At 48.3% G+C, this 10,533-nt stretch overlaps 1 protein-coding gene across 7 annotated transcripts in view; it reads left to right on the top strand.

Annotated features, from left to right (window-relative positions):
• RRBP1 (ribosome binding protein 1) overlaps positions 1–10,533 on the top strand; it is a 53,796-nt gene that overhangs the window by 3,045 nt on the left and 40,218 nt on the right. For 2 of the 7 annotated variants that reach the window (XM_034639868.1, XM_034639865.1), the window contains exon 2: positions 7,260–8,508. In XM_034639868.1, coding sequence (XP_034495759.1) covers positions 7,260–8,508 — 1,249 coding nt within the window. Of the gene's footprint in view, positions 1–6,614; positions 8,509–10,533 lie in introns of those variants that run through there. The other 5 variants (XM_034639871.1, XM_034639869.1, XM_034639867.1 and 2 more) reach the window with 4 other exon arrangements.

The following is a 10,533-nucleotide window of genomic DNA, read 5'->3' as shown; positions in this document are numbered from 1 at the left end:
CTCCCTCTGCCCCTCCCCCCCACTCATGCCCACTCGCACTCTCTCTCTCAAATAAATAAATAAAATCTTTAAAAATTTTTTAATCATAAGTTTATTAGTCACTAAAAAAATAATAAATAAAAGCGTGTATTTCCAAACACCATAGAGGAAAAGGAGATAAAGCCTAAATAGTCCAATAGGATGCAAAAATAAAGGGGGTGGGGGCAGAATAAGTAAAGAAGGAGGATTATAAATAGGAATGACAAAATAAAGTTTTAAATGAGTCCATTTACATAGGAAATCACAATAGGCGTTGATGAATTAAACCTACCAGTTAAAAAGACAAATTGCTACACTGGTCTTAAAATAAAATCCAGCTTTATGCTATTTTTAAGAGTTCTACTTAAAACATACGAACACAGAAAGGTTGAAAGTGAAGAATAGAAAATGAATCTAGGCCAATATTAACCTCCCAAAAGTTGGTATAACTTTTTAAATAATCAGACAAACTAGACTTTCTTGGGGAAAAAAAATTTGTTCATTATTAGGGATAAAGAAGGTCACTATATAATAGGGGGGAAATTGCAGACACTGTATCAGGAAGATGTAACACTGCTGATCTGATGTTCACCTAATGAGATGGCCTTCGAATAAAGCCCAAATTGACAGATTCCCAGGAGAAACCAGTAAGTCCATGATCATGATGGGAAATGTTAAAAGCTCTCAGTAGCTATTAGATTGAGCTGGCAAAAAACATGGTTCTATAAAACATTATTATATACACACACACACAGAGACATACACACACATACACAAATGCTAATGTGTATGTTTCCCTGTCCTGGGTCATGGAAAAAATTAATATGTCTGGATCCTGGTTAGAAGTCTGAAAGCTTTGTCCTGTATCACACAGAACAGATTCTCTGATGACAGCACAGTTAAATGAGGAAGTATCAATGATAATTCAGAGCCCCAAGTGTTAGGGTAAGGACACTGCCACCTCACGAGTCTGAGAGATCCTGTGGCAATGAGAAAATGCAGCTGAACAGTCGTGACAATAGCGCGTGTGCTGCAGTTTGTAGGATGAGGCCACAGCAGTACTTAGAGGGAAGTTTATTGCCTTACGTATTTGTTACAAGAAAAAAGAAAGGCCTGAAGATTCGTAAATGCCCATGTCAGGAAGTTAGAAAGAACAGAATAAACCAACAGAAATGAGAGGAAGCCATAATGAAAGTTAATTATGTGTGCTGGCTCACAAACCCGAAAGCTGGGTCTGGAATCATCACTGAAATGGAGTCAACAGTTTACAACAGCCAAGACCTGCAAACAACCTAGGTGTGCATGGACAGATGAGTGGATAAAGAAGTTGGGCCACACACACACTTGCACACACACTCGCGTGTACATGCGCACAGTGGAATATTATTCATCCATAAAAAAGGAAACCTTGCCATTTGCGACAACATGGAGGACGTTGAGGGCATTATGCTAAGGGAAACAAGGCAGAGGAAGACAAATCCATATGATCTCACTTATATGTGAAATCTTAAAAAAACCCAAAACCAGTTTCCTTGGAAAAGAGATGACGTGCGGTTACCATGGGCAGGGGGAGGGGGAATTGCAGCATAGGGGGTCAGAAGGTACAGACGCCCTCTTACAACATAAGTCAGTATGATGACTAACATCTCTGTTTGTGGCATGTCTGAAAGTTGTCAAGAGAGTAGAAGCTCTCCTCACAAGGAAAAAAAATGTTTTTCCTTTTTTTTTTCTGTCTTGTTTTGTGTCTGTATGAGATGATGGATATTAACTGAACTTGGTGTGGTAATAATTTATGTGTGTGTGTGTGTGTCAAAGCATTGTGCTGTACACCTTAAACTTACACAGTTCTGTATGTCTGTTCTATCTCAATAAAACTGAGTGGAAAATGAAATTAAATTAGCACTTAAAAATCAGCTCTCTACCCCCCTCCCCCCACCGCCAAGAACAGATCTGGAAACACTAGATCTTGACAGTTTTACAGGCAGGTTCTACCAAACCTACAAAGAACAGGGGGAAGGGGACCCTCCTTAGCTCATTTTATGAGCCGAGAGTGACCTTGCTACCAAGATCACATAAGAACGGGGTCATGAGAATGACCCCTGATTTTTCTCACAAGCACACAGGCAAATCTCACATTAAAAAAAAAAAAAAAGTGAACAAACCAAATCTAGTGATATATTAAAAAAGGCCCAACGTCAAGAAGCATTTATGCCATCCAAACCATCTGTGAGTTCACATTAGAATATATATTATTATGATTCAACCCATTTCAGATTAGAGAAAATGTCAAGTGATGAAGAAAAAGCATTTGCTAACATTCAGTACCCAATTATTGAAGAAGAGGAAAAGGTAACTAGGAATTCAAGATAGCTTAACTTGACGTCTCTACCAAAAAATCTGCGGTCCACATGGCATCTGATAGAAGTGGAGGTACAGAGGTGAATCCAGTCAGCCCCCCTCTAAGCCTGATCAACACTGCTTTCAGAGTCCTGTGACACAACAGCTGGGGTGGTAGGAAATGGATGGTCACAGTATTTTCACAATATTTAGAAACCTGTAGGAGATGGGGGACGCTTGGATGGCTCAGTCGGTTAAGCGTCTGACTCTTGATTTTGGTTCAAGTCATGATCTCAGGGTTGTGAGATGGAGCCCCGTGTCCAATTCCGCACTGGGCATGAAGCCTGCTTAAGATTCTCTTGCCCCCCCCATTCCTCCCCCCTTCTCAAGCTCTCCTCTCTTTAAAAAAAAAACAAACAAAAAACTTAGGAGATAGTAGTCCTGATATGGCCGTATCTGCTAGGGTCTCTGATTTATTGTCACTCTGTTTTAGTTCTGTACCTTCCTAGTTGGTCACCTTGTGCCCAGAAAGTGCACCTGGAGACTTGTTCTCTTGGACCCCTGCCCAGCACACCCCTGCCCCACGCATCTCCGCATCTCCGTGCACCTGCATGTGGCCCACAGCAGAGCAGTTGCTTAGCAATGAGACCTGGCCCCAGGGGATGCTGTTGGGGTCTCTTCACGAAACCTCTCCAAATCCCAATTGCCAAATTGGCCTGAACTGGCCAATGTGGATTGGGTGGGTTGGGCCACACGAGCTAGCAGATGTTTACCATGTCTAAAGAACTGAGGGCTTCTACTCATGTTTCCTCCTGAATCCTTACCCCCTAGGAACAGAAGAAGAGCCATTCTCTCAGGTCCCTCAAGGTGGGTCAGTGAGTTTCTGCCGGCCGAGCCTGGGAGTGGTCCCCGAGCCTCCAGGTGGCCACCTGCTTCCTTCCCTCCCAGGGCCTCGACCTTTCTGTGCTACACTCTGAAGCATACTGGCAATAGTAAGCAAAAGCACGTAGTTCATAGACGTGTCCCAAAGTGACAGAACATAGGTTCTTTGTGGTCAGGGCATACAAGATGTGGAGATTTCGGAAGCAGAGCCCAGAATGCTGGTCTCGAGAGCAGGCGTGGGAGGCATCCCCAGCTTTCTCACGCCTGTGAGGCTGGGCGCTCTCCGTGCTGTTTCTGCCCCACCCAAGCCAACTGCAGAGCAGCCGGACGGCTGGCTTTTCCTTAGCTTTCCTCGCGTTTGTGCTGATACGGCCCTCGCCGTACATGTTTCACTGTATTACTTCTCAAGACTAGGGCTTTTCATTTTCCTGTGAAAGATTTCTTTTAAAGAAATTCTAACTCAGGAATTAGTGGTGGGAATAGGATTTCTTTTTAGAGCAGCCCGTTCTGCAGAACTTGGAAGACACATTGTGCTGCCATCAAGCATACATTTGTGTGCGCGGCGGAGGAAGAATATTCTCCCCAGCTAGCTTTTCTCGAGTCTCTGCTCCCAACGGAGGATATATTTTTGTATCCCATACTGGCCTAACTTGAGGAAGATTCAAGGCGATTTTTTCAACCCTGGCTCTCCTGGCTCTCCTGCCTCCAACACAAGGCTGCCCCGATCCCACAGTGCTCAGTGGGAAACAGAGCCCGCTTTGTAGGAGCCTGGGGACTACGTCGGCGTGGTGACCCTGCTGCAGCTCCCTGGGAGACGGCCCTTTGAGGGTACAGTTGTTGAGAAGCCACTTGGGGCTTATCGAGTGACCCAGGCCCCTGGCGTCGTGCTGCCTCGGAAGAGGGGGAGTGTGTCAGAGGACTTTTGTCATCAGAATAGATGAATACAATGATTCGAACATAGTGTTTGTACCTTGAATGTGTCTGTGTTGGCAGTTTTGAAGAGGTCCTTGTGAGGACCCAAAGTTTGAGTTGGTGGATGCCCACCAAGAAATGGAAGCTGACCATAGCGTTCCAAGCCTTCTTGTCCCTGCCCTTCCATCCACTGGATTCCCTCTGAGCTGGGTGCAGTTTCCTTTCTGATACCTCATTTATGAGTGTGTTCCTGGAAAGGCTCATTTGGGACAGCCTGTCTTGAGGGCGCCTGGCAGTGGCTCACACAGTCAGAACCTATGGCCAAGGGTCAGAATCCACTTGCCCAGGATTCGAAGGCTCCATGGATCCACCTTGCACTTGACCCGTGGAGGTTATGGCTGTGATAAAGGGGCTCTCCCCCCCGCCCCCCCCAGTCCTGCAGCCCCAGGGTGATAGTCTGGGAGAAGTAATGTTAACAGCCACAGCTGGGGGGGGCAGCGGTTACGGTCAGGGGAGCATGTGCTGTGGAGTTTTGTCAGGAGCCCCTTAAACCCTGTTCCAGCAAGGGGCTTATTTAGAAAGCCACAGTGAAATGGTGTGTGTGTGTGCTGTGATGAGAATGATTCTTCTTTGAACCTAATGCTGAGACATTTAAAACAATCTCTTCTCAGGCCCTTCTTTAAAATGCCCTACGGTCAGAATTTGGATTTTGTGATTTTTGAGAAATTCCCACTCTCTTGCCCTCCTCCACTTCCCGTGGAGAAGGAATCTCAACTGACACGCCTGGACCTGGCCTACCCCAAGGTCTAGAGATTTGGGGGGCGGGAGTTATGCCAGGAAGGGGGCCTGTTAACCTCTCTCCTTCTGCTCCCTCCTCCCTCTTTCCACTTTCACTTACCCGCCTTCTTACACTTGCATTTTGTTCACTAATTCCGTCATTGCTCCTCTTTAGGGGGCCTAGGATCTGTGTAGAGGACTGGGAATAGGATAGTAGCATCAACATTAGTTGATAAAAGATGAATGCATCCAAAGAAGTAAGCCTCTTTGGGTTCCTCACTGGTCGGACCCAGCCTGGGCTGGAAGCCAGGAAGCCGTGGACTCTGGTCCATGGGCAGTGAGAAGAGGTGGCTCATGCTCTTGGTTTGGGGAGTGTCATCAGGCAAAGGGCGCTCTCCCTGGGGTGAAGACTGGGTCTGGTGACACCATTTTCCCTCCCTCTTCGCAGCCTGCAGACATGAAATTCCAAACCTGGGGTCTTTTATTTGGTGTACTTTCTAAGATTTCCTGTTTCCTAATGTGCAGATTGTAAGTTCTGCCCCCCCCTTTTTTTGTGAAGGCAGGAGGGGAAAAGGAGAGGGAATCTTAAGCAGGCTCCACACCCAGCACTGAGCCCGCCTCACAACCCTGAGATCATGACCCGATCTGAAATCAAGAGTCCAACCCTCATCCAACTGAGCCACCTAGGTACCCCGCAAGTTCTGTAACTTTTTAGGAACTATCCTGAAGGCCATTTTTTCTCAACAAATTTTTTATCACTTTTCAGGATTCTGAAGATTTGTCTCTGACCCTGGGTCACTGTGTTTATCACAGCACTGGGGAAGGGAGACAACAGAGTAGAGATGGTGTGCCAGGGGCCTGCTGGCCAGAATGCATGCAGCTAAAAGCCTGTAGAAAGACTTGGTTTGGTTTATGTGGTATTTTTTTTAAAAAATCCGTTGATTTCACTTTGAAAAAAAAAAAAAGATTTCTAACCTAATTTGAAAAAGCAAAGATCTCTCAACACGGCATTCAGCATTTCTACAACAATCAGCTACGGCTGGGTGACACTTTCCCCCTAATTTACTTGCCACAGTCCTCACCATTCCCCATTGTCTTACCACTGGCCCGGGCTTGTGTTTATGTGCATCTTTGACCCCTGCAATGGAGAATCTCTTGAATTGGGATTGTGGTTTCTGAGTCTCTAGGGTATTATGTGACCAGACCTGTGCTCTGCCATTCCTCTGTTGCTTCCTATCCTAGCACTAATGGGGGCTGCTCATATCTTGCATAAAAACTCACTTCTGGGGGTGCCTGCGTGGCACCGTCAGTTGAGCATTTGACTCTGGGTTTTGGCTTGGGTTGTGATCTCAGGGTCATGAATGAGATCAAGGCCTGCGTGATGCTTCAGGATCTTGAGATTGAATCCTGCTTCGGGCTCTGCATTCCGCACAGAGCCTGCTTAAGTTTCTCTGTACCCCTCCCTGCATGAGCACGTGCTCACTCGCTCTCTCAAATAAATAAATCTTTAAAAAAAATAAAGTGCCTCACTTCTAGAGAGGGGCAGGAAGGAATGTATGGACGTCAGAGATTGCTGGAATTTGTTTCTTCTTTGACTTTATCAGTCTGAAGAATTAATGAAAGCTTAAGTTTGGGGGTAGGGATGAGGATGGAAACTGTCAAATGCTGCAGTTTCTGCAAAAAGTAATCTAAGTGTATGTATTTGGCAGGTGAAAGGAAGGCAAGCCAGGATGGATATTTACGACACTCAGACCTTGGGGGTTGTGGTCTTCGGTGGATTCATGGTCGTTTCTGCCATTGGCATCTTCCTTGTGTCAACCTTCTCCATGAAGGAGACGTCCTATGAAGAAGCCCTGGCCAACCAGCGCAAGGAGATGGCGAAAACTCACCACCAGAAAGTGGAGAAGAAAAAGAAGGAGAAAACAGTGGAGAAGAAAGGAAAGACCAAGAAAAAGGAAGAGAAACCTAACGGAAAGATACCTGACCATGACCCAGCCCCCAATATGACCATCCTTCTCAAAGACCCAGTGCGGGCACCTGCAGTGGCTGTGACTCCAACCCCAGTCCAGCCCCCCGTGGTCATTGCCCCCGTAGCCACGGTACCAGCCATGCCCCAAGAGAAGCTCGCCTCCTCGCCTAAGGACAAAAAGAAAAAGGAGAAAAAAGTGGCAAAGGTGGAACCAGCAGTCAGTTCTGTAGTGAATTCCATCCAAGTTCTTGCCTCCAAGGCTGCCATCTTAGAAACTGCTCCCAAGGAGGTGCCTATGGTGGTTGTGCCCCCAGTGGGTGCCAAGGCCAGTACCCCAGCCACCGGCACTGGACAGGGCAAAAAGGCAGAGGGAGCCCAGAACCAGGGCAAAAAGGCAGAAGGAACCCCCAACCAGGGCAAAAAGGCTGAGGGGGCTCCCAACCAGGGCAAAAAGGCAGAGGGAGCCCAGAATCAGGGCAAAAAGGTAGAAGTGGCCCCGAACCAGGGGAAAAAGGCAGAGGGGGGCCAGAATCAGGGCAAAAAGGCAGAAGGAACCCCCATCCAGGGCAAAAAGGCAGAAGGAGCCCCCAACCAAGGCAAAAAGACAGATGGGGCCGCCAACCAGGGCAAAAAGGCAGAGGGAGCTCCTAACCAGGGCAAAAAAGTAGAGGGGGCCCAGAATCAGGGCAAAAAGGCAGAAGGGGCACAGAATCAGGGCAAAAAGGCAGAGGGGGCCTCCAACCAGGGCAAAAAAGAGGAGGGGACCCCAAACCAGGGCAAAAAGGCAGAGGGGAGCCCCAATCAGGGCAAAAAGGTGGAAGTGGTTCAGAACCAGAGCAAAAAGGCAGAGGGAACCCCCAACCAGGGCAAAAAGGCAGAGGGGGCCCAGAACCAGGGCAAAAAGGCAGAGGGAGCCCAGAACCAGGGCAAAAAGGCAGACGGGGCCCAGAACCAGGGCAAAAAGGCAGAGGGGGCCCAGAACCAGGGCAAAAAGGCAGAGGGGGCCCAGAACCAGGGCAAAAAGGCAGAGGGGGCCCCCAACCAGGGAAAAAAGGAGGGAACCCCAAACCAGGGCAAAAAGGCCGAGGGGACCCCCAACCAGGGTAAAAAGGCAGAGGGGGCCCCCAACCAGGGAAAAAAGGAGGGAACCCCAAACCAGAGCAAAAAGGCCGAGGGGACCCCTAACCAGGGCAAAAAGGCAGAGGGGGCCCAGAATCAAGGCAAAAAGGCCGAGGGGGGCCAGAATCAGGGCAAAAAGGCAGAGGGGGGCCAGAATCCGGGCAAAAAAGCCGAGGGGGCCCAGAATCAGAGCAAAAAGGCAGATTCGGTTGCTAATCAGGGCACAAAGGCAGAGGGTGTTGCAAGCCAGGGGAAAAAAGCAGAGGGGGCACCCAATCAAGGCAAAAAGGCAGAGGGAACCCCGAACCAGGGCAAAAAGTCAGAAGGGTCCCCCAACCAGGGCAAAAAGGTGGATGTGTCTGCCAATCAGGGTAAAAGGGCAGAGTCAGCCCCTATACAAGGCAAAAATGCAGATATGGTTCAGAGCCAAGAGGCACCAAAGCAAGAGGCTCCTGCAAAGAAGAAGTCTGGTTCAAAGAAGAAAGGTGAGCATGGTAAGTAGTTCTGACTTCTCTGTCAGCGTGGAGGGGAGAGCTGTCTCTCCATGGCTTATGGATTCCCTTTGGGGGAGCCATATGTATCAGTTAGCTGTTGCCACAACAGAGCTGTGTAACAAACATTCCAGAATTCAGTAGCTTACACCAGCAGTCATTTATTCTTGTTCATGCTCCTGTTGAATTGGCTGAACGTTGACCAATCTGGGTTGTCTCCACTGAGTGGCTCATGCTGCAGTTTAACCGGGTTTGGCTCCTTGCTGCAGGTCGAACCTCAGTCTGTTGCACATGTGTTCCTTCTGGGCTGTCCAGCCTGAGGCTTCAGGGATTCTGGAGGGCAGAAGCCCTTCTCATGATGGTGGCAGAGCTGTAAAAGGACACATTTCAAACCAGCATCCTATTGGCCTGAGCAAGTCATGTGACTGAGCCAGCATCAGGGGCAGGAAGCCTGCTCTCTCCAGTGGGACGGACTGCCATGTGACATTGGAAAAGGTGTGAGTAGGTGTGAGGAATTAGGAATAGTAATTCCATCCACCACGCAGTCTGGAACACTTCTGTGTCTTGGCGGATCTTTCTTAGAGGCCTGACTGCATTCTGCCAGCCTGTTCTGTTGCTTTCCTCACCTGGTACTCATTTCTGTATGTTTGTTAAACAAATAATGGTAGGATGTTTTTAAGGAGCAATGGCACCCATGCCCACCCCACCCCCTCTTCCCTACCCCAGTTACTTAATGGGTCATTTTATGTACTTGTCAGGTAATACAGAACATTAATTTTCTGTTATCTTTTTAGTGCATATTACTAGAGAAATTGGGCCAGTGAGTTCCGGTTTCATGTTCATCATTCATTTGATATGATAGTCTTATGTTTTCTATTTCTTTCTTTCTTTTTTTAAAAGTCTTTGACTAGGGGCTGCTGGCTGGCTCAGTCAGTAGAGCATGCGACTCTTGATCTCAGGGTCATGAGTTCCAGCCCCATGTTGGGCATGGATCCTAAAAGAAAAGACTTTGACTAGTCATGAGTTGATTTGGAAAATTAATTGCATTTGTCTCAATGAGGTATTTGGGGGGTCTGAAATGTGTGGGCCTGTGCTGGGTAGCCCTGTGTTTTTAGCTGGGTTTCCCTTTCTTACCCCTTGGTGAAGCTACATTCACTTTTTTTGGGTTTCCTCCTCCCCCCAACTTTTGGGGGGGCATTTGCTCAGGCAGCACCCTTTTCCTTGTGAGGAGACCCTGTGCCGTGTGAGCAGTTTCAGGCTCCTGCCAAGGGTCAAGGATCAGCCCACCTGGTCGCACAGGTCAGCTCAGCCTCTCAAAGCCCTTTGAAAGTCCAAATGTTCGGCCTCTGTCCGCCTTCGGAGGGAGGGCACACTGCCTTGTCTTTGAAGTGATGTTCCACTTTAGAGAGCCTTGTTTGGAGGACGACCTAACTTTCTGACCTGTGTGAGCCCACACGGCAGCTTGTTGCCGTAAGAGAAAATTCTAACAGAGAAAAGAAAAACCATGGGCCAGGATAAGAAAGATGAAATATTAGGGAATGTGGCCAGTTCACCTGAACCTGGCATTTGACTGATTTTTGATTGATTTGAATGCTGCCTTAGATAGACCCATGTGACCAGCCTTCAACTCCAGCTCTCTGGTGCCCACAGTTCAAACTTCATGGCCCTGGAGCCCTCCCGGACCCGAGTCAAGGTCTCCTCTGCAGAGAAGGAACTCCTTTCCTCACCTGTTCCACACCAGTCATTAGGTAGCATCCTGCCATCAGCCAAGGCCCCCGAGATTCTGGATGCCAGGGCCAGCCATCCCAAGTTGTGCCCTTGAGTGAGTGCACAGGACCCTGGAGAAATTGGGGGTGGGTAGGCCATGGACAGACACACAGAAGCTCACCCGCANATAGGCCATGGACAGACACACAGAAGCTCACCCGCAGCTAGGAGACGAAGTCAAAGGCAGACGGCCAGGGCTGACTGCAGCCTCTCAAGCCAAGGGAGGAACATGGGACGTGCGGTATAGCTGCATGAAAAGAG

Source organism: Ailuropoda melanoleuca, chromosome 13 (genome assembly GCF_002007445.2).
Source record: "Ailuropoda melanoleuca isolate Jingjing chromosome 13, ASM200744v2, whole genome shotgun sequence".
Classification (NCBI taxonomy): domain Eukaryota; kingdom Metazoa; phylum Chordata; class Mammalia; order Carnivora; family Ursidae; genus Ailuropoda; species Ailuropoda melanoleuca.
Note: the sequence above shows the minus strand (reverse complement) of the source record. Positions and strands in the feature narration are given on the sequence as shown.